The sequence below is a fragment of the Triturus cristatus genome, chromosome 8 (genome assembly GCF_964204655.1).
Source record: "Triturus cristatus chromosome 8, aTriCri1.1, whole genome shotgun sequence".
Lineage (NCBI taxonomy): Eukaryota > Metazoa > Chordata > Amphibia > Caudata > Salamandridae > Triturus > Triturus cristatus.
In genome coordinates this window covers 924,915,045-924,939,509 of record NC_140591.1, presented here as the reverse complement: position 1 = coordinate 924,939,509, position 24,465 = coordinate 924,915,045, and the positions used below count along the sequence as shown (strand labels likewise).

At 41.9% G+C, this 24,465-nt stretch overlaps 1 protein-coding gene across 1 annotated transcript in view; it reads left to right on the top strand.

Annotated features, from left to right (window-relative positions):
* Positions 1–24,465, top strand: part of GABRR3 (gamma-aminobutyric acid type A receptor subunit rho3) — a 945,383-nt gene that overhangs the window by 506,078 nt on the left and 414,840 nt on the right. Inside the window, exons 4-5 of the mRNA XM_085623786.1 lie at positions 9,616–9,839; positions 11,704–11,786. Of these exons, the coding sequence (XP_085479912.1) occupies positions 9,616–9,839; positions 11,704–11,786 (307 nt within the window). The remainder of the gene's footprint in view (positions 1–9,615; positions 9,840–11,703; positions 11,787–24,465) is intronic.

Genomic DNA, 24,465 nt, shown 5'->3' with positions numbered 1-24,465 from the left:
ATAACCAATCCTGTTCTTAGTTCTGCGCCGTCTGCCCCACGTGATCGGGGAGACGACGGCAGTGACTACGGATGCACGTTATATTGAACCTTGTTAAGTAAATAAAGTTAATGTGTGTGCATTGCGAAAAAAATTCACCAGAATATATACCAAACTGTGATAAGCTGATCAAGTTTGCGTTATTCGCGATGTAGAATATCAATGGTTATGCACGAATTCAATCATAATGGACAAAACTAAAAGAGACATAATGACGGCACTTTACACATCGATTCCCCATAATGAGGGGTTAGAAGCCTTAGAATGGAGCTTGTTAAGAAGCGATATGGAGGAAACCCAGAAATTGTTCATTATGGAGTTGATGCAATTTGTATTATATTACAGTTACTTTGAATGGCAAGGAAAATTTTACAATCAAGCAAGCGGAACATCTATGGGCTTCGGGGGGGCTCCCTCGTATGCCAATATTTTCATGAGCAAATTTGAGGTTGACTATATTCTTGAGAATCCTATATGGACTGAAGGATTAGTTATGTACAAAAGATACATTGATGATCTATTTTTAATTTGGAAAGGATCTCGTCAAGAACTTGAAAACAACATTTCCAAGCTAAATACTTACAATGATCGAATATAATTTACACATTCCATTGATGAAAAATCCATTGCATTTTTGGATGTAGAAGTAAAATTAGATCATAACCAAATCAGCACTCAAGTGTATACCAAAAAGACAGACAAAAATTCCAGTCTATTATTTCAGAGTTTCCACCCAGAGTCGCTCAAAAAACATTTACCCACATCTCAGTACATCAGAATAAAACGTATCACATCTAACAGTAAAGATTTACAAGTAACCCTTAAAGAGCAAACTGCCAAATATCGCCAAAGAGGTTATCCTGAAAGCGTTCTTAAGACATCTTTGGAAAAAGTGTCAATGCAATCACGGGACGATTTATTAGAAGAACGAATACCCATCCACAAGAAAAAGACTGTATGTGTCTTGAAATATTCTACTGAATCGTCAAAGATCAAAAGAGCTATCAACAAGAATTGGAGAATAATTCAAATGGAACCAGAGTTGAAAGATCTATATGATGAAAAAATTACATTTGCATTTCAGCGTTCTAAAAATTTGAAAGAACTATTGAACACTCCAAAAAGAATCACCACTAAATGGCGCGGAATGCTTCAATGTCAAAACTGCACACATTGCAGTAATGTTATTGTAGGTAATAAGTTCACTCATCCTACAAAAGGTTATCAAATTGATCTTAATCACACTAGTACGTGTGATACGGCCAATTGTATTTATGCCATCAAATGCCCTTGTGGCAAAATATATGTGGGACAAACCGAGCGGAAAGTCAAAATCCGCATCACAGAACATAAGAGTAATATTCGTTAGAAGAATCCTAAATCTACTGTGGCATATCATTGGACTGAAGCTCGGCATCAAATATCCCAATTACGCTTCACGATACTAGAGTCGATCACACAACGCCGAGACCAGGATCCCATGAAACAGAGGTTAAGAACAGAATATTTCTGGATCAAAAAATTGAACTGTTCCCTTCCGATTGGGTTAAATGATCGTATTGAATATTCATGTTTTTTATAACATGTTACACTATCACATTGGCTGAAGGAATCCTCCGAACCCTGTATCAGTGTTATCTATTTACATTGTTTCTAATTTGATGTATTTTGACTTTTATTTTATTTTTATTTTTACTTTTAATGTATTTTCTCTTTTAGTTTTGTCCATTATGATTGAATTTGTGCAGAACCATTGATATTCTACATCGCGAATAACGCGAACTTGATCAGCTTATCACAGTTTGGTATATATTCTGGTGAATTTTTTTCGCAATGCACACACATTAACTTTATTTACTTAACAAGGTTCACTATAACGTGCATCTGTAGTCACTGCCATCGTCTCCCCGATCACGTGGGGCAGACGGCGCAGAACTAAGAACAGGATTGGTTATTCTACTGACACGCCCATATACGAACTGCACCGTGATCACGTGGCCATTGCCACAATATATCAGTGGTTGAAAGACCTTTCACTTTTTAAACCGCCATTGTACGGGCGCGTAAACTGAAGTCCGCAAATAGAGTGTGAACCTACGGCAATTGAGACCCATTGGTCCCACGTAAGTTGTTTCTATTGAAATCGTTTCTGATGCTTATAACAGAATTGCATCGAGTTTATATGCTGGATGTCTTTGAATACAGATTCGAATCACGATTGTGCGTAAAGCTAGACTTCAGGTTAGACACGAGATGTATTTAAATATAGATTCGGATCACGAATGCGCATAAAGCTATATTTCAGGTCTTAGATATTTTAGGTTTTAGAAATTATAATTTGTTTGCTCCGTGACACATTATTGTGTGTTTATCTTGACAAGAAAACCCCAGAGCCAACTGAATGTCGATTTCTCATTATCTTGATTAACTATGCCTACTCATTCTGCTTGTATTTTTGAGTTCATGATTTGCTTTCAGTTTTGGCTGCACATCTTGTTTCAGTAGACTGTATATCATGTTGATTGAATTGTAGAGTGAACTTAATGGTCCTGTTTTATTTCTTTTAGACCCCTGAAGAAGGGTCAGAGTTTATTGACCCGAAATGCATTGGTTGGATGTTTAACATTGAAAATTATCAATGAATTATTTTCATCAGACGATGATTATGTATGCAACATGCAACTGATCCAATAATATTTGAAGTTGAATCGATGGAGAAATGATTTTCAAAAAATAATAAATCAAGATATGTGAAGAAACCATAGTGTTTCAATGAACACTGTGCGCACTAATTTGGTGGGTAGGTGACACTCTCCACAACATCTGTATACAGGAGCCATACAATGTAAGCGAGGAAACGAGGGCAAAAGTTAAGGCACTTGAGAAGATCAAATAGTTAGGACCAACCCACTGAGTTGAAAACATTCTCCATGTCTGCCAAGAGCACTGCAGCAGTCTGCCCCAGTCAGTTGGAGAGAGCCAAGGCATTATGTAGTGGCTTGATATTGTGCTCGTCCTGGCATAAATCCTGCTTGGTGTGGGTGGACTAGTGGGGGAATCACTGTAAGTAAGCAGTCTGCTAGTGCCCTCACTATGATTTTGGCTAAATGTTGCTGAGGAAGATAGGACGATATAGGAGCTAGTGTCAGCTGGCCATCCCGACTTCAGAAACACTACAATCTAAGTTCTCTGAAGGTCGGTACACAACTGTGTCGTTTGGACTGCTTCGTGCATGACTATCTTCAGAGGGTTACTCTATTTATGCATAACTTGTTTGAAATACTGTCCCGGGAAACCATTAAGTGCGGGTGATTTTCTAGAATTCAACCGGCTCAAGGCCGCCGATAGTACCCCCGCTGTTAGGTTGCTCTACAGAGATCATTACTCTATGTCAGTAATAGTCCATAGGTACTGCTCTGTCATGGAATTCACCTATCAGTCCATCCTGCTCGGCATATAATTGAGAATAATGCTGTGCAAAGCGATGGGCAATGGCCCCATCACCAGTGATTTTGGACCTGTATGGGTCCGTGTGGTGTTGGATCGGGGTGTGCTGCTGTATACTAGAGCACAGGCTATGGAGGAGTTTGCTAGCCTTGTCTCCCCACTGGTAAATACAAGTTTGCGAGGTGAACCAAATCTTCTGTGCCTCAGTCAATAGTGTATGTTTCAAACCAGTTCGGGTACAAACCAATTCTCTACTTAGCCTCTAACCCCAGCTCTCCTGACAGCGTCGCTCAAGATCTAGTGTCCGAGACTCCAAATCATTGGCCAGTTTTTGCTTATTATGTTTTTTGCCTGTCAAGTAACTATGATGGGTTCATAGTAATGATAGTTCCTTGGAGGGTTTCGTTGAAGGCTTCCCACGCAATAATCGGAGAGTCTACTGACCTCCAGTTATGTGCAAAATGCATATCAATTGACTCGCCTATATGTGTCCTGCATGCCATATTCTAAAGAGACTAAGGGGCAAGTTTACATCTCAACGGCAGTCTTTGCTCGCTGGTTGTCATACAGAGATCCACTGAGGAGTAGTCGGAAAGGCCACGAGCTAGGAGCTGTTGCCCTGTGAATCTCTGTAGCAGGAAATAAACAAGGTGTTAGAAAGTGTGGTGCGAACTGCAGTAGAAAGTGTAGCTTCTCTTTCTTACATTATAGAGTTGCCAGATAAAGGCCAAACCCAGTGCTTCCAAGAATGGGGCCATTAATAAACACCTGTGTTGGTCCTGTGCCCTTTCCGGGCTCTATGTGTTCATATATGACCTCGTTCCAGTCACCCCTAGCACCATGGGAGCCCCGGGAAAACCTCCCACCAATCTTGGTCTTTCTGCTCCACTTTGTATCTGGTCCTAAGGTCATGGCTCCCCTAGAACTCATACACATGTGTCCATTCCTGGTACACTCAGCCCTGATCCTTCTAATAATCCTTGTTCTAGTCCTGGTTCTCCTGGTTCTGATCCTGATATCTTTGGTACTGGCCTCCTCATCGTTCTTGCTTATTCTGCTCCACTTGACCTTTATGGCCACAATCCTCATCCTCCTTTTCTTTCTAATCTTTCAGAACCTTGTCCTGATCCTCCTTGCCTTGGTTCTCCTACTTCTTGCCCTCATGGTTCTACACAACTGGCCATGCTCCTCTTTGTTATTGTCAGCCTGGGCCTCGTCATCCTGTTCCTCAGTCTCCAGGTCATCCAGTTCTTACACTGTCGCCTGGTATTTTTGGGTGTGGGCATCCTGGTCCTGATGTCTCTGGCCCTTATCCTCCTTTTCCTCCTCGCCCTGGTCCTCCTGGTACTGGTGCTCTTTGTCCTGATCTTTCACCCCCATACTTTTGTTTACTAGTCCTCTATGAGATTATCCTTCTGGCTCTGGTTGCCTGGGTCCCTGTCTCACCTCTCTACTTTGGCCCTGGCCCTCCTATTCTTGCTTTTCCTAGTCTTTGTCTTTTTCATAATTCTGTCCTCATTGATCCTGGTCCTCTTTGTCCTGCTCCTTATAGTTTGCCTGGGCCTAGTTCTCCTGAACCTGGTTCACCAGCCATCCTAGTCTTGGTTGCCTTGGTCCTGGTCATCCTGGTCCTTTTTGCCCTATTCTTTGGCTTTCATAGCCCCATTAGCCCTGTTTTCGCGACTCCAGGTAATGTTCTTTTAGTCTACATAGTGCTTCTTGTTCTAGTCCTGTAAAGGCCCTTGGTCCTGGTATTCCTGGTTTAACTAGTTTCTGGCCTGCTTATCCTGGTCTCCGGCCCTAATGACCATTGCCACTTCTGGTCCTGATCTTCATCAGCAGCAGCAATGTGGTTCTGATCTTCATGGCCTTAGCCCTCCTCCTCCTTGTCCTCGTGATTCTTCAATAACTTGTCCTGGTTTACCACAAAAAATCCTAACCATTGCCAGTTCTGATGGTCCAAGAACTCCGGTTCATGCTCGACTTAGAACCCTGTACATCCTGGTCTGTATGATCATCATTCCAATATACTCCTGCCTCTGGTTTTCTAGATCCTGGGTCTCCTGTTTCACAGACTCCCCGTCTTGGACGTTTTCATCTTCTTCACCCTAACTCTGGTTCCTAAACCTCTAGCTCCTGATCCCCGGTCCATGTAGTCCTTGTCTTAGTTCTAGTACTCCTTTGTCTGGTCATCCTGTACTGGGTCTTCTGGTGTTGGTCCCATTGGCCTTAGTTTCCCTATTCCTCCTAGCCCTCCTGTCTTCCTGTCCGTACCTAGTCCTACTTGTCCTCCTGGTCTCCCTGATTTGCCTGTTTCACCTTGTTCTTGTTCATATGGCCATGGTCCCTTCTGACATAGTCCTCCTAGTAATCGTCACCCTGGATCTGATGTTCCTTAATCCTGTGGCACTGGTCCTCCTAGTTCCCATGTTGAGGGCCACCCTGGTTTACATAGTCCTCGTATCCCAGATTTAGGGTTCCCCTGAAGTCGACCCTCATGGACCTTCTGATCCTGGTCCAACTGATTATAGTATTCCTAGTCCTTTATATTCCTTCTGGTCCTGCTGATCTACAGTCTCCTGGTCCTGCAAACTATAGTCCTTTCTGGTCATGGTCTTCTCAGTCCTGGTGCATGTACTTCTGGACCTTTGGTCGTCCTTGATCTAATCTCTGTACTCCTGGTCCCATTGTCTCTGGTCCTTATTGCCATTGTTCTCTTGCTACTGGTCCTCTTGGGTCTGTCCACCTGGGTCTGCTACTCCTGTTCCTGGTTGCACTTGTTCCTCTGGTCCTGATAGGTGCACCCAGGCCCTCCTAGCCATCCTTGGCATGCTGGTCCAGGGCCTTCTGTTCCTTCTACCCCTACTCCACTGGGTCCTGAATCCCTATTCCATATCCTTCTGGTCCTGATCTTTCTTGCTCTAGCCCATGTTTTTCCTTGTCCTGTTGCCCCGCATCTATTTGTTACTGGCCCACCACTGGTCTTGGTAACCATGGTCACTTTGGATTGAGTTTCCCTAGCCCTGGCTCTTCTTGTCCTGGACCTCTTGGCTCACATCATCCTAGCCCTCTTTGTCGTCCACCTCCTGGTCCGTATCCTCCTACTGGTCATCATCCTCCACTCTCTACCGGTCCTAAACCTTTCTTCCTCAGGTCCCTTCCACTAGGACTTTAGTCTGGTACAGCCCCCTATCCTGTCGCTCAGATTTTTTTTGTCTTCCAGATTTCTTTTGTTGAGACAAACTTATCAAGGATATAAAGGAGGGCCCATGAGCAACAGGACCTTGCTTGCTTAAAACACTGCTTAGCATACTAAAAATAAAACTACCATTCCCAAGATATATTGGGTAGGTGACTAAACTTCAAGTGTCCTAAAGAACTGGGACCCTATGCACCAGTTGTCTACTGGAAGTGTTGCTCCCTCCATTGCCCAGATACCACCTACCTCTGCATTCCCTGTTTGCTGCTGTTTGTCGACTGCTGCTCTGCTGCTCTGCTGCTGTGTCTGAAATGCAAAATAATCACAATCCCCCTTATAAAAATCCCATTATTAGCACAAGCTCTTCCGTAAGAAGCCCAAAGTGAGCCAAGCTTGTTGGGATATAGCAGTCTAGTGCTGCACACCAGCAAGAGCTACGACTGATGCAGCATGCAACCGGAGGCTGGTCGTGACCTCAGGCATAAAGGGATGTCCAGCCAATCAGGACAGAGTGAGTAATAGTATAGTGAGCGTCAGTGTGGATTATTTATGCCGTTCCCTGCCAAGCACCACAGTGGTTCCCCACTGCCCTGCCAAGCACTACAAATGACACTAGGAATTCCTAGCCGGGGTCTTCCCTCCATCTCCTAATGGCAGCTCCCTACCAACCCCACAGTGTGCTTGTATGCCCCAGCCACGGATTGGCAAACTAATCTACAATGAGGAACATTGGCTCACTATGTCCTGTTTTCACTGCCACAGCCACATGTGGCTGCCCTATATGCATGGCTCATATGTATTCAGGTCTCTAAAGCCCCGCAAAGAGAACCAGGCTGAGATGACTTAGCTATTGGAGTGCTGAGTTCCCACCCCTGCTACAAGGTATCCTGTTTCTCTACCTACAAGGCATGCTGTCTCTCCCCAAAGCACTACCAGTGAGACCCTCCAGTGAGAGTGCAGTACATTGATGGGCCTGTGGTAGTTCCTTCCGCTTCATCCTGTGCCTACAACCTCTGCATGCCACATCATCAGCGAAGCTTGCAGAGAACTCACCAGCGTATCTCTGTGCGTGACACAACTGTGCCTCCACCACTTTCAGCACCAAGTCCTAAGACCCCATGAAACCCTTGTTTTCTGATGGCATGCAAGCCAATGAAACAGGGCCACAAGTGGCCCCCAAACACACAGTTCATATGCTAACCAGCGTATTGCCACCCTACAGCAAGCTCATTGACTAAGCCTACACCTCAGCCCGTGGATAGACCTGACTTTGCAGACCATAAGAGAAGCAGATCTAGTCCTCAGCAGGTCCTGTTATGACACTACACCAGGGAAGGTCTTCAAACTATTTCAAAACCTGCCGAATATGGCAGAAGAAAACAACGATGACACTGCTGTTACCGTGCTTAATGCGTATTGCGACCCCCAAATCAATCCTGACTTTGAGAGTTTGGAACTGTGAAAGGCCCACCAAAGGAATGATGCATTAATTGACAGATTCAACAAGTGTCTATGTGAAATGGCAAGCACCTGCTCTGAAGATGACCCACAGAATGGAGTTCACGCCCAAATCATCCAAGGCTGCTAATCCAACATACTCCAATGCCTTACCTTGAAAGAACCAGGCATGAAGCTGGAAGACATGTGGGTTCATGCACAGGCACATGAACTATTGATAGAGTATAAACAGCGTATAAACATCTATATTTGCATTTACTTTTAAATGCTTCACACATGATGCATCCCCATTACAAGATGGCCATCACCCTACTGTTGTACTGAGTCCCTTTTTATTTAATGTACAGCTAAATAAAGACCTCCTTCAAACTTTTTATTTTATCAAATAGTACATGATCTCTATTATTTAGCCTGCAGTCTGATAACCAGTGAAGTTTCTGATACTCAGCTGGCCATTGGCTAAAAAGCAGAGATTAAGTACTATTTTACCGTCCGCTGGGTTAATAGCAGAGATTAAGGACCTGATTCATAAAGGCAAACTTACGCTTTTGTGTATGTTTATGTTTGTTTGCTATTCACAAAGGTATTTTACTAGTAGTAGTTTTACAACCTATCTTATTAATATTCATAAGGTGGGTTTGCGACCCATAGGAAATCCCTAAATGAAACTCAATGGCATACTGATTTTCTAACTGTAATTCGGAGAGCATCGCAATTAGGAAATCAGTATTCCTAATGTTTGTACATCTGCTCCCAAGTCTCTAGGGGCTACTTTCTAGCATTTGTAGATGTACTAAAGGAAGGTAGGGAACCAGAATGTGCAAGTTGCAAACTGACTGGTTTAGGGGTTTAGGACCTGCCCTTCATTATGCGAAGTGACTGATGTATTAGTCAGTTGTAACGAAAATGTATATTTTTAGAACGCCACATAACCTCCTGTCTCAAAAATATTAAAGAGGCAAGTAACATTTTGTGATCTTATACGAATGACTGAAGAGTTGGAAGGTCTGGAAAGGGCAATAGACCTCCATTCATGAACTCACATTCCTAGCATGTAAAGATGTTTTATTAAAAGCAGCCTGTATCCCTTGATTAGGGCAAACCATAATGTGCTAAAGATGGGTTCCAATCAGTATTACTCAATTGAAATTGGTGACCCAGTGTCACTATCTTACGTTTGTATTTCATGACATGGCAGTGTATAACATGCTTAATCATTCATTCCCACTATCACAGTTAAGCAGCTGCTATGTCTGAATAATGTTAAAATTCGATATTAGCTTTACTAGTGCTGGCTCTTGCCCCACTTCTGAGCTGGTTTACAAAGGCTTGAGATCAGACTCACAAGTTACTTACGGTTTAGAGTAGGCTTTATTTTTTTTTAAAGAAATGCTTAAGTGACCTGATATTAACATTAGTGTGTATCTATTTATGGGTGTACTGCATTAATTTATTTTCTCTTTTACACAAAGGATTTCACCATGACGTTATACCTCAGACATTACTGGAAGGACGAGAGGCTATCTTTTCCTAGCACTAATAACAGAAGCATGACATTTGATGGGAGACTAATAAAAAAGATCTGGGTACCCGATGTGTTTTTTGTCCACTCTAAGAGATCTTTCATCCATGATACAACCATGGAGAATATCATGCTTCGTGTGTATCCAGACGGCAATGTGCTCTTCAGTCTGAGGTAAGGGCAAACTGGGGTTCTTAAAAACCATTGATATGCTTTTCAAGGTGAATGTTGGTAAATTCCATGCCTCACACGAGTACTAATCTTTTACGACTAAAATATTTAAAAAAACATTGGTCAATAGATCTGCTATTAATATCTAAGGATGATTTTGTTGTAAAATTCTAGATCTTGACTAAACCCAAAAAAGAGATGGGTGTGCTGTGTTAATTTTGAAAGATCAGCTGTCTTTAAAATCAACAGAAAACATTCCTTTGTCAATTCAGTGTCGTTTATAGTCCCTAAGATTTAAGTAACATGTTATTTTAGGGTGTCATTCTACAGAGTGTAATACTAGTTTCTCAGAAGTTCATTATGGAGGCACTTGCAAGAGATTTGGCTGAGGGCCAAGAAGCAACTATAACTTGGGAATTTAATGTCACTATGCATATCCAATGATCACCACAATTGGAAAATCTCTTAAATTATGTTTCACGCTTTCTTGAAAAAACCATGTTTAAAGGAGAGAGCACACGCACTTTAGCATTGGTTAGTAGTGGTAAAGTATGAAAAGTTCTAAAATCCCCTAAAAAGAACAGGTTCAGAAAACAGGAGGGAGAAAGCAAAAGGTTTGGGGATGACCCTGCAGAGAGGGCCAAGTCCAACAATCTACAACTATATAATGTAAATCTTAAGAGATCAAAAGATTATTAGGGGGGCAGTTCAACATCAATAAATGGCTGGCAAAATGATTCTCTAACGTCCTATTGATTCCTGAGATCTTTTTACAGTAAGATGCAGGTACATCTTTAACTTGAATTACCCCATCATAAACGTTGGATGCTCTTTGAGCGGAAATATTAATGCTCTTGTAATAGGAGGCCTTTTGCCTTTCTCTTTTTGGCCTAGTAGAAAAGTCAGGAAGTGAGGTCGTTTTACGTAAACCTGACACTCCTTTATAAACTGTATTCTCAGAACTAAGGGAAGCAACATATTCAGTTCCCACCAATTTGAATAGTTTGACTACTGCTGGAGGTTTGCTTTTAAAGAGCTCCAAATACTAGCAGTTAGGACATTTGATTTTAGGGTTTTTGCCAACACAGTTTTAGACCTAAATCATGTCTGTCTCATCTTAAGGGTCTGAATCAATTAAGATTAAACAGCCTACAAGATCATTTGGCAAAGACAGAAAATTGTTATTTCCCAGTGTATGGTGCTATTATTAGAATGCCTTCTTCATTTTTACCAGGGGTTTTGGAACTTGTCCTCACCAATCCCCCAGTCAGCCTCTCATTGATATGCTTCACACAATTACCATGGTAATGTGCTGCTGATCTCTGCCTCGACACCCAAAGTTAAATAGAGCGAGTTGGTGTAGTTAATAAGGCAAGCAACTAATGAGTTGTCTAGGATCATTTGCTCAGCCCCACCCAACAATTTACTGCTCTTGTGAATAAAGGAATTTAAATTAGCAAGTGCAGAGAATAATGATTTCAGATCAGTTAAAGGAGGACCTTTGAGCACAGTAAACACCTCTAAATCCAGGCCATGACGATACTTTAGCGAAACAGGAACAGGCAGGCAGTCTGTTTTAATATTCTTATGAAGATATGCTATGTTGTAATTTTATTGGGGGTATGCTGAGAATAATTGACCTTTTCCTTATATTACTGTATATTTGTTGTGTGATGTTTGTGTATATGTTATGATTGTTCGTAGAGTTTTGATATATCTTTGATTGCCTGTCTATATATCGTTTGAAACTATGAGGATGGATTGTTTTTTATCGATCTATTAAATGTATCAAACCAGATCTACAAAGTTCTTTGTAGTTTGCTTTGCTAATGTTTTCCTTATTTGATCGTTCTGATCCTTTTTACAGGATAACTGTTTCTGCCATGTGCTTCATGGATTTTAGCAGGTTTCCTCTCGACACACAGAACTGCTCACTTGAATTAGAAAGTTGTAAGTACAAATATTAAAAGTATTAACTTCTTGTTTTGTATTGGTACAATAACCTACGCATTTGTTACATGTATTTAGCTAAATATCAATATGAATTCTGGATGAGTAGGGAGCTAAATCAGTCTGTCTTCACAGAACATTTATGTGTTTCCTGTGAAAAACAATGTATACAAACTGAAGATAAACTATTAAACTGTTTCTAAATATAGCTTTTGCATTAACAGAGGAACGTCTATGGTATAACATTCTTTTCCCAGTATGGCTTCGAAAGGTTCTGCTTATCCTTCTTTGAAATAGCTATGGTGACATTTAAGAAACGGAAAATCCACCTGCCCTGATGTTGGTAACAAAAAAAGTAAAATTAACTATTTTTACCTGCTTATAGTTGGATTTGCAGACGTATGCCTTCCACAAACATTACATAATGAAGGCAACCTATATTATTTCGTTTTTCCTGTACGTTCTAATCTCGGCCATTCGTTTTGTAATTCTTATATTTCCATATGTCTTTCACAGGTTGCCATGTACGAAGCACACACTATTCAAATATTGGTCTACTCTGCAGGACAATGCATGCTAATATCGACAGCATCTATACATTGCACTTCCATATAACTTAAAATATGTTCCCTGTGTGGACATCGTTTAACTCTTTATTTTAACATCCGAGGAGTATAAATATCGGTTAGGAAAGAGCGCAAGACTCACTCATGCTCCTGAAAGACTGATCTGTGGAATACATTATCAAGGTGCTCAATCTTCCAAAATCCCTTCAAGGATGTCATGTTTCTCCGATCATTGAGTTCTCATCTGGACATAACAAAGGACATTTAAAAATGGTGTGGGGTATGTGTTACTCTGTCACCATTGTGTACACAATCTCATCCGTGTTTCTACAAAAATGTTATGCCTATCACAAGTATTTTCACAAAAACACACCGCCTTACATACACATTTGTGAAAGGAGTAGGGCACCATGCAAATCTGTCACTTTTAACATGTATGAAACAGTATATCTGATGCTAAACATAATTGGGCAAACACAAGGAGATGATGGACAGAGCCCTGAAACATTTCAGACACTCACCTCCAGTCACAGATCTGGGCTGAATCCATCATCGTTCTTTAGCTCACTTTGCCACCCCAGTTCAAACACAGCTACATGGAAATCATTCTTGACCCTGTGTTTCATGGGAACAGTCCAGCCGGAACTGCCAAGCCATGTCTTCCCTGGACCGGAAACAAGCATCCTGAGACCGGTTTCGGGCTAATAGCCCTCATCAGCTAGGCTAGCTTGAATCCAGTGGCAAAGTGAAGAAGGGACTCACGTCTGTGCATACCCTGCTAACTTAGGTCAAACAAAGCAAACACAAGGAGATGATGGATGGAGCGGTAGGTGGGGATGGCTATCGAGAACCACGCCTCCGGATAGCCACAGGTGATCGCTGCCCCACCCCCAACAATGGCGGTTCGTAACTGGATTGCTGCTGCTGGTGTTCCTCGTGATTCATGCTGAACGAGGTGGTCTCTGTGAGAGAAGGCATGCTCCCGATTTTGACGCTGGGACTGGATGTGGGATGAGCTCCTGCGTTCATGATCACGAGGCATAGCAGTGATCACCGCAGGCAGAGACAGCATCGTCTCGGAAGGTGAGGAGGAGGCGGGCATTTCCCGAACGACAGCTGGGATTTTCGCGGCGGTTACCTTTGGGTTCATTGACCCCCTGAGGCTGGGAGCAATCAGACGAAACGGGCGTAGTAATCGTTTGGCCAGGAATGAAATGACGCGCTAATTTGAAGAGGCATTAGCAGGGAGAGTCTCACACAACGGGGGAAAGCAAATATAATAAATACATTGAGCGCTTCCCGGAGAGAAAGACCCAAGGAGTAAAATAGGAATCAGGAGGCCCTCTCGCCAAGGTGAATAAAGGCAAGGCTGGGCTGGGTAAAAACACGAGGAAGATACAATACATACTTTTCACCGAGGGGAGGTGAGGTGATTATCTCTGCACTACAGTGCCTGTGGTTCCTGCGCTGCAGGGAGTCAAGGTCATTCAGAGACCTAATTGTCTCCTCTGTACTTTTGGAGAATATTGTGAAAAGACTTTGGTGAAGGAGAGTGCTGCTACTACAAAGGGAGACTGTAACTGGAAGGGCTCTTGGTGTCTGGTGCTTGGTGAGCAGGGTTGTCGCTTTGTGCGGGGGAGTCGAAGCGATTCTAGTCCAAGGAGACCCAGTTGGAGTTGGAGTTGATTTAGGCAGAGTGCTCCAGGTGCAAAGAAGGTACGAAGGAGTGAAGGGGAGACACTAAGGGACATTGGGTGTAAAAAAAATAAATAATAAGAAGGCTGTAAAAAGCTAAGAAATGGGTAAACCCTCGAAACATGCCAGCGCAGTCGCCAAATCCGATTCAGCAGCCCGTCTAAAGACCAAAACACGCCTAGCGCAGGCAAAAGAAGCCATCTGGCCAATAAGGAAAATACCACTAACTCCTGTAGCCTCGATAGTACTCTCGAGAGCTCAGAGGAAGAACTGCCCTCCACCACTCCTCCGGAATGCAAGGAATTGGGGATAGATCAAGACAATGTTGTATTAGATGGCCTAAAGGCAAAATTAAATGGGACAAAGCAATTTCCATTGCTCTTTAAAAAAGCTATCTTACAACCTCCCTCGCCAAGCCCAACTTTAAAAACATCCAAAGGTCTAGCAGTGGAACCAGTGTCGCCTGCAGTATCAATAAACTCAGCTTCTCCAGACCCAGAGAGACTCCAATGTAATCACGAGTCTGATCATCTGGTAGCCCCGGAGCCAGATAAGTGTCCAGATCGAGGTCAAGGCCGGTGTCAAAGTCAAGAACTAGGGCCCCCGTTAGCACCATCAAGCTCAACAACATCGTTGCCACAGAATTCAATTTCACCTAAAGGTTTGTTGACCCAGAAGGACACTATGCTTGTAAAAACGTCAAGTTATATAGCTGAATCTCAGGATAATCCTATCCAAAGTACAGAAACATCAGGTGCTTGCCAACTGGACATTAGAGATATGCTCAACCTTATATTGGATGAGGTTTGCGAGATAAAAAAGACCCAGAAATTGGAAATTGCTGCTCTGCACTCACGACTAGGGAAAATTGAAGAGGCAATGTCAGGTTTCCCTGTCAAACTTCAGGAGGCAGAAACTAGAATTTCAGCATTGGAAGACCAAGTGAATACAGTTATGGGGGAACTATCTGGAGAACAAACTCGAAGATCTAGAAAACCATTCTCGGAGGTCAAATCTCAGGATAGTTGGAGTTCCCGAAGGCATTGAAGGCTCACAAACTTCACAATGGGTTAACTCTTTCATTAAGCAGACAGTTCTCCCAGAGTTTGAAGGCGATCTGACAATCACTAGGGCACATCGTGTCCCAGCCCATCCTTTCCCTAACTCCACAATGCCGTGAAAAATCTTGCTGAATCTCGCTGATTTTCGAATTAAGCAAAGGATATTGACAAAAGCTATCCAGCAGAGGTAGTTTTTAGTAAATGAAACCACTAAATGTATATTTTCAGATATGACTGCCGCTGCCGCTTGCAGAAGAAAATAATTTGTTAAGCTTCTCCATTTGTTCAAATCCCATGGTGCCCAAGCTTCAATTGCCCAACAGTCGAAATTGAGGGTTTTAGTTAAGGGCAAATTCTTCATGTTCTCAGATTTGGAAGAAGCTCAGGCACTATTAAAGGAGATCTCACATGGACCCTGAATCTAAAAGAATAGTTTAAGATTTTAAATGTTAGGATCTGCAATATCTTATTAGAAATAAGAGCCATTTTTGTTCAGGGGTTAATGCCACTTTTCCATAACTTTAAAAAAAAACTTTTATTTTTTGGTTCTGTTTTGGGGGACGGGGGGACAGTGGGGTCACTAGGGGTGTAATTCCAAGACACCCACAAGACAGGGAAAAGGGGGGCAAAATATGGTTAGCGTGGTCAATTGGGGTTCTTCCACATTTTGAGAGGTGGGTTTTTTTGGGGGGGTGAGGGGGGGAGGGGAAGGAGTCTATTGCAGGGAAAAGAGCAAGAGCAAAAGGTACAGATAACAAACAATTTAGAAAAATTTAATAGAAACGGGCAAATGTAAGACCCTTTCGGTCAACGCCAAAGGAATTTTAAATAAACAAAAGTATGGCGCTCTCATAAAATGGCTGGCATCTCTTAATCCCCAAGTTTTGTTCCTTCAGGAGACACATTTGAAAACTAATTTCCCTAAATTATTTTTACCTAGTATTTTTTCTAATGCTTTTTATGCATCTGCTGGTCTTGCCCAGAAAGGAGTTGCCATCTATTTTTCTAGAAAATTGCCATGGGAACCTTACCAAGTTTATTGGGACCCACACGGGAGATGGATATGGGTGGCAACAAAATTAAATGGAAGGAATTAAAATTTTATAAATTACTATGGTCCGGTTTCAGATGATGCCTCCAGTCTGGCCAAAATTAATGAGCTTATGAGAGCAGCTCCTGCACAGTTTATCATATGAGGTGATTTCAATTACATACAGGATTTAACAAAGGACACTTCAAATAAAAATAAAAAACAATTAAAACCAAACACCCAAAAAATGGTGGAGGCCATCAAGCTAGAGTACCAACTAATAGACCCATGGCGAAATAGAAATCCAGATAAAACTTTTTTTACCTGCTATTCGTATCGTTTTAGAACTGCATCTCGAATTGATTTTTTTAAAATATCCAGATCCCTTCAGATTGCTGATACAGACATTGGGTGCAATCCCTTCTCTGATCATGCATATATAGGTCTCGAACTTAGGTTTGAAGGGGGAGAGTAGAGAACGGCCCAGGTGGCAGCTGGACCGTCTCCTCCTCCAAGATCAGCATTGGGTGAAAAGTTTTGAAAAATGAATCTCTGATTTTTTCGAGATTAATGCAAATATGACGGACCCATTTTCTGTGTGGGGTGGGTTCAAGGTGGCAGCCCGTGGGCAAATAATCACCTACACGACTGCCCAATCAAATGCTCGGAGGCTCAAAATGGCTGAGCTACAAACCGCAGCTGAAAAAGAATACGCTCTTCAGCTCCAGCAACACCCCAATCAACTTGAACTAACAAGATCAGCTCTGAGGCATTTTTTCATATTAGAAGAGATTTGCAGTTTCAAAATGTATCAACAAAATGTTTATGAAGATAGTCAGTGAGTAGGCAAACTCCTGGTTAACTCCACTAGGAAAAAACAAGAAGCAGCCATAATATCTAAGGTGCTTGACCCCCGACTGGTCTTGAAGTTGTTAACGGTGATTTGATCCCACAGGTTTTTTTAGAACATTTTTATCAACTTTACTTGACAGAATATTCGGTGGGGTAAGAGCTGATCCTGGATTATTGTTAAAGCATCAGCTGGAGCTAAAGCATGTGGACAGGATGGTTTCCCCACAGAATTTTATAAAACTTTTTCAAAGGTGCTAATCCCACCTTTGACAAAACTATTCAATTTTATTAAAAATGGTGGTTCGGTTCCTGCATCCTTTAAAGATGCGATAATAGTGTCCTTTGTGAAAAAAGATAAAAATCCAGCGGATGTTAATTCTTACAGGCCCATTAGTCTTTGGAACTCGGACTATAAGATCTTAATGAAAGTATGGGCCAAACTTTTTTAATTTGCCACCCAAGAAATTCATAAAGACCAAACTGGTTTTATAGCAGGTAGATCAATGGCAGCTAATACCGAGTTCTTAATACATGCCTTGGACTATTTTAATTCTAATTTTACTCCGGCTTGTATAGTAATGGTGGATGCGGAGAAAGCATTTGACCTAGTGAATTGGAGGACTTTGTTTTTCGCCCTTGGTCAATATGGCTTTCCCCCTCTGGTTATCAATATGTTATGCAATATTTACCAAGGGGCTTCGGCCCAGGTATTTATAAATTCAAAACGAGTAGGAAATATAAAAATAAACCGGGGGACATGAAAGAGCTGTCCGCTTTCACCATTGCTTTTTACCTTTTTTATAGAGCCATTGGTAATCAAAATCAGGAATAATACTGCTATTCAACCCCCCATTTCTGGTATGTCAAAGTTGAAACTCTTTGCGGATGATATAATTTTATATTTGATGCCCGACAAAGTTAACATGGAAACTGTATTGAGGGAATTTAGAGACTTCGAATTAATCGGTGGTTACAAACTAAATTCTAATAAAACCGAGGTCCTAGCCCTCAATACAGATCTCAATCTTCTTCCACTATGTTTGAGGGCTCAAGCCATTAAACAAGATCCAATCAGCTATCTCGGGATAGATGTATCCAGCCAATATCAACAGTTGTATAAACGTAATTATATAAGAATGAAAGATAAAATCAAAAAACTTTTGGATCAATAGCTTCTACTCCCTCTATCATTAATCGGCAGAGTTTCTTTAATTAAAATGTCTATACTCCCGCTGCTTATATTTCTTTTTAGCAATGTTCCTATAAAAGTAAATTTGTCTTTTTTTAAAGAAATGGAAACACTGCTAAGAGGATTTGTTTGGGGAAAGAAAATATCTAGGGTGAAGTTGACTGTGGTGCAATTACCTACCACACAAGGGGGTTTAGCTTTGCCTCATTTAAAAACATACTATGAGGCCGCATTTATGGATATAGTGGCGGGCTTGATAGGATCTAAATGTAATCGAGATAGCTTCTTTCTAGACAAAATGTTACAAGAAATTCATTTTCAAAGTCGAGTGTTTTTAAAAACCTCCAAACTTCCCCAAAAAACGAGATATAAGACTTTAAAGGAATATTCTGTTAGACTTCAGTCCTTTTTTTAAAAAAAAATGGGCTCCTCGGATCTGCAGTATTTGAGATTAAGAGAATGTACTAGCCTTGATCTCCAATTTCGAGAAAGTCATCTAAACAACTGGGAAGATTGCGGGCTGCAGGAGCTAAGACATTTCGGCATTCAGAATAGGGTGATCACCTGGGAAGAGGTAATGGCAAGGGCAGAGAACCCTAGGAAACCTGACTTTTTTGAATATTTGCAATTTGTTCATTTTTTAAGAAATATTAATAGCATTTTTGATGATCCAAATGAACTTGTGGTGGTGCTCTATGGGGCCAAAGTAAAGGGTGTATGGAACTGGTACCGATTGTTACATCGTCAGGGACAAGTACCTCTGATAGAGACCCATTTGGCTAAAATAGGTCGTGAGACACAATGTATCTTCTCTTGTAAGGATTGGGAAATCATATCCCATTTAGGAAGCAAATCCTTGCCCGTGGGCAATTTTAAAAGGATGGCCTTTTTATCACGATGGCTCTCCTACATGACCCCGGCAGCTTTGCAAAAAAGATATCCGGAGGTTGAAAACAAATGTTTCCACTGTCAGGCTAATGGAGCGGGTGGGTGCCCTTTTGGGAAGCAATTTTTGCCGACATAAAGCTAGCAATTGGAAAGAGAGTTCAGCCCGAGGTTGAGGCCGCTTTGTTCGGACTATATAGGGGTAGAACAACGCTAATTAAGGCTGAAGAAGTTTTCTTATCCATCTCTTGTACTGTAGCCCGTTCTTTAATTCTGCAGAATTGGAAATCTAGTGATGTTCCCTCTCATTTAAAATGGTTTAGTAAAATGAAAAGGACACAGAATTTTGAAGAAGCATACGCTAGACGGGTGGGAGCTATACAAATGTTTGTAAAGAATTGGAAGTTTTTTGATAATCTTGAAAAACTTAAGGAGGGAAATTAATACTCAATATGGATGAGATGACCCTAGTAGTTATTGTGGTTAGAAGCACTAGCACTTTCTGCTGTTACATTTCAGAAGCACTAGCACTTTTTTTCTGTTATTGCACTCTAGAAGCATTAGCACTTTTTTATTACTATTGCACTTTATTGCAGGTTTTTGCACATTGTTATTTTGATGGAATCATTGTTCATGCTATTAGCGGCTATAGTCATATTCTTTTAAATGTTGTCACAAAATGTATTTGTATTAATGGTTTCAAGAATAATTTTCATGTATATCATGTACTTAATGCTCTGCTCAATAAAAAAAAAACTAAAAAAAAAAACAGATGATAGACGGAGCGCTGAAACTTTTCAGACACTTACCCCCAGTCACAGATCTTGGTTGAATCCATCATCGTTCTTTAGATCACTTCGCTACCCCAGTTTAGACACAGCTATATGCAAATCCCTCATGACCCTGTGCCTCATCGGAACAGTCCAGCCCGAACTGCCAAGCCATGTCTTCCCTGGACCGGAAACAAGCATCCTGAGACCGGTTTCGGGCTAACAGCCCTCATCATCCAGGCTAGCTTGAATCCATTGGCAAAGTGAGCAAGGGACCCACGTCTGGGCATACCCTGCCAACTTAGGCCGAACAAAGCAAACACAAGGAGATGATTGACCGAGCGCTGACACTTTTATACATAAAAAACATAATTGGGGCATGTGGAGACTGCAAAATGTAGACATTAATTCTGATGTGATTAGTGATTTGAGCTTACATGCTCACTCTTGTTTGGGTAAAATCCCAACTTACCAATGTGACGTTTGGAACATCTACTGTATTATAAGTGCATAGTACGCTTTGTCACATGTAATTGGTCTACCATTACATCATCCTCAATAGTAAAGGATCATCAAATGTGACACAACAATGTCTAGTGGCCTGTCAGGTTGTTTGATGTCATGAGGAATAGTTGTAAACTATTCCTCCTGACATCCAACAACCTGATGTATATGTGTAGTTTAGGCAGTCATGTGCCTGCTCAGAACAGTTCTTTGGAAGTGAACAGGCATCAGGTGGGATCCTTTCGAACAAATTAATAGACAAAGCACATCATCTTACACATTGTGCAAAACGTACATCTTCAAGAACTCTTCTTGTGCATTGGACATGGGTAACCCTTAATGTTGATGGGAAAAATACTGGATGTAACAAACAATTAGTCATGTAGCATATGAAACTCAAACAAGAACGTACTCCCTTCATGCTGCTGCTGGGCTCTCGACTGCCCTTCAAGCTGGGGATAGGCCACCACAAGAATGCGTTCCAGTAGGGGGGTCAGGGTGCGGGACACATGCTTCCCACATTGAGCGGACTGCCCAAGCTGGACTTCGGCTGACTTTCTGGTCCTTCCACCTCTTCCTGCAATGGAGGCTGCACCGCTTGTTGACCCCAAGGGTCTGCACCTTCCTGGTGTTGGCCTTCCAGATATCCCGCTTCTGATGGGCATTGATCTGCATGGATACAAGAAATTAAAGAAACAAAGAATGTTTGTGGCTTTTTCTTTGTCTGTATTGATGTAACACAATTTTAAAACTCTCACAAGTATGACTCATAACTTACCATAAACTATGTGTGTTTTCACATACTGACCAAAATAAATATATTAATACACACTTTTTGTTTGTCTGTACTGATGTAACAATTTTACAACAACTCTCACAAGCATGACTCATAATTTACCATACACTCTGTGTATTTTCACATACAGACCAAAATAAATATATTAATGCACACTTTTGTAGTAACCTGTTGACTACTCTCATCCCATGTCATGTCCTGAACTCAATAATCCAGGCCAGTGACATCATCTAGCCCAGGGGGAAACTACATTTTCTGTGATGTGAGCTACTTCAGATCAGTGTAAAACATTGCAAACTACTGAAGGCTAAACAACTTGCACATTGTTACCTGACACTCTCACGGCACATTAATTGACTTGATGACTAAAGTCCATAGAACTAGATAGTTTGGTTTGAACTACATACAATGACTAAGGGCACTCTGAAAGGGCTGCCATCTGTGTCAGCGAGAGCGTGCTCTTTGGGGTTGTATGAACATGTGCACGTATAAATTGGATATAATTGTACGGGTGACAGAGTCTGTGTGGTATGTACTTGTAGCACAGGACACACTTTTTGCCATATGTGGCAATGTTACATGGATGGCACAAACACTTCACATCAATCACTGCACTTCACTCAGGAACTTAAAAGGACATTGTAACATGTGTTAATGGAAAAAAACAGTTAGACCGATTCACATACACATTTCAACTTGTACAAAGTTCTTTTGGTGAGTCATAGAGCTGGACCTCCTGTGCTAGCAACTCCAGCTCCGCTGGCAAGAAGGCAGGGGTCCTCTCACCTGTTTGACCTCGCACTGTGGCATTGTTGCTCCCAGAGGTCACAAACAGTTGCAAAAGTGAAGGAAATCTTGGTAGCTGCAGTATTAAGAGGAAAGTGAGCTTTTTTTTGTAACCATTGGGTACATGTACATGATGTATGCAATCGTCAGCGCAGGTGGACAAAGCAATTGGCCTTCGTATGTTTCAATCACACACGTTAGCCTATGGCTGTGTCCGCCATGGAGTTGAACACCCACTGCACGGTCAACTTCTGCCACGGATATCTGGTTACAAATGTCTTGATGGCGATGTCAGGCAGCTGCCACTTTGGACGATCAAATAGTTTGTTTGTGACTGTTGAGTGTCTCACCACCATTCAAAATGATGGCTAGTTTGTTTGTGGAGTAGAATTATGTGATGTGGTGTGGAATCGTGTGGTTTAGTGTGGTGTGGAATTATGTGGCATGATGTGGAGTGGAATTATGTGGCAAGGAGAGGAATTATGTGGCATGAAATTCTGTGGCATGGAAGTGTGTTGGTATGAGGGGAGTGGAATTATGTGGTGTGGTTCTGAGTGAAATTATGATGAGGGGAGTGGAATTATGTGACATGGAGTGGAATTATGTGGTATAGAAATATTTGGCATAGAGTAGAATGATGTAGGATGGAATTATGTCCCGTGGAGTTGAATTTTATGGCATGGAATTGTGAGACGTGGAATTTTGAGGCATGGAATTGTGTGGCATGTAGTAGAATTGTGTGTTGTGGTGTGGAATTGTGTGGAGTGAAATTGTGTGGAGTGGACTTGTGGGGTAGGGAATTGAGTGGTGTGGAATTGTGTGGCATGGAATTGTGTAGCATGGAATGGCATGGAGTGGATAAAATGACAGAAAACAAAGAGCACAAGGGTGGTTTTGGAAACACTGGGGAAGCAAGATGAGAAAAGCGAGGGCGAAGGCAATAAATATAAGTAGTCAAATTAAACAGCATGTCATGAAAATAAGAGTGTTTGTTTCTAAAGCAAACATGTTTGTGGAAACATGCACAGATTTGCGTCATGGACAAATGACGTCCCCGGGCTGATCTCCTCCTTTTCCTCGCCGTACCGGTAATGCTTGAGAAAACTGCTCATGCGCACGCGTCCGCGCATCTCTTGCGAGAAATGTGCAGGCTCGCCCACATCTGCAGTTTTCTCAAGCATTACCCATACGGCAAGGAAGAGGAGAAGGGCAGCCCAGGGATGTCGCAGTAAAGAGGTAAGTGGTTTTAGTTTATTTTTAATTACTGTTAACTTACTTCTTAATAGGGAGGTGGAGGCGGGTGGTGAAGCAGAGCTCCAAGGAGTTCCACAGAGTTTGTTTGCAACTCCGTGGACCTCCGCGTAGCTCCACTAGGCCCACTACACCCAAGGTTACAATAAAGTCAACAAATGGTATGCAATGGGCCAGCTGCAAGGCCCTTGTTGTACACAATAGTCTGGAAGAGACAGCGCATACGCAGACTAGCCGAGACCTAAAACCTTTGTCAAGATTCTTTAACATTGTTCCTTTCCATTTTGAGCTGAAAAACAATCAAGGATATCTTATCTGTTCACAATTATTTGGTATTCTGAGATTGAGGGTGCAGTGTTGGAAATCTGTGGAAGAGTTATGTTTAAGTCAAAGGACCGCTAGTTAACAGTTTGAATTATTGCGGTCTGCTATAGTAGAGGCTTGTGTTTCACCCAAGAGACCTCTATGAATGTCTTAAGGTACTGTCACCTTATAAAAGAAGCATTTGTATATGTGACCCCTAGTAACAAGTTAGGCTACTGAGACCAGCTACAATAAGCATTTTTGTCTATAGGCTTTCCAAATACCCCGATGCTTGTTGATTAGAGCAGCTATTTTTCTTGAATCTATTTCTATTCACAAATAAGGCCCTCATTTCGATGTCAGTTGGAAGGCATTCCGACCGAATCCTTGTAGGAATCGGTTCTGACTGACTCATGTTCAGGAAGTCCGACCGACCAATTACGACGTTTCCGAACACCATTTGGTCGGACTCCCATTCGCTTCATTGGGAGCCTGTGTTCCGACCGACAACCCAGGCGCCTATTGAAAAAAGGGGTGGTTGTGGAAAACCTTGAAACCCCATGGTGCCTCCCACACTGTGCATGGTTTTAAAGATGGGTCCCATGGGTACCCCCACAGGCCCCCAAAGTCAGTTTCCGACAGCCGTTCCATGTCAGATAAACTGATTCGGAAGTGCTGTACAAATTCAACATTGTAATACGTCAGTCTGAAACACAGTCTGGAGAGCTGTATTATTCAGCTTCGACTGACTCGGAGTCTCCAAATGCAGTTCAAAACTGAGTTGAAAAGACCAAACGGTTACCTTCTATCATGATCGGTCGGTTGGAAATGTTTCCGGGTCGATCAGAATCATGGGTTCCGACATGGGTTAGGAAAATATGAATGCTGTTCAAAGCCTTTCCAACCGACATCGTAATGAGGCTCTAAATGTGGTATCAGGTCCCCAATTACAATTAGTATTAACAAGCAAGTAGTTTAGATTCAAATATGA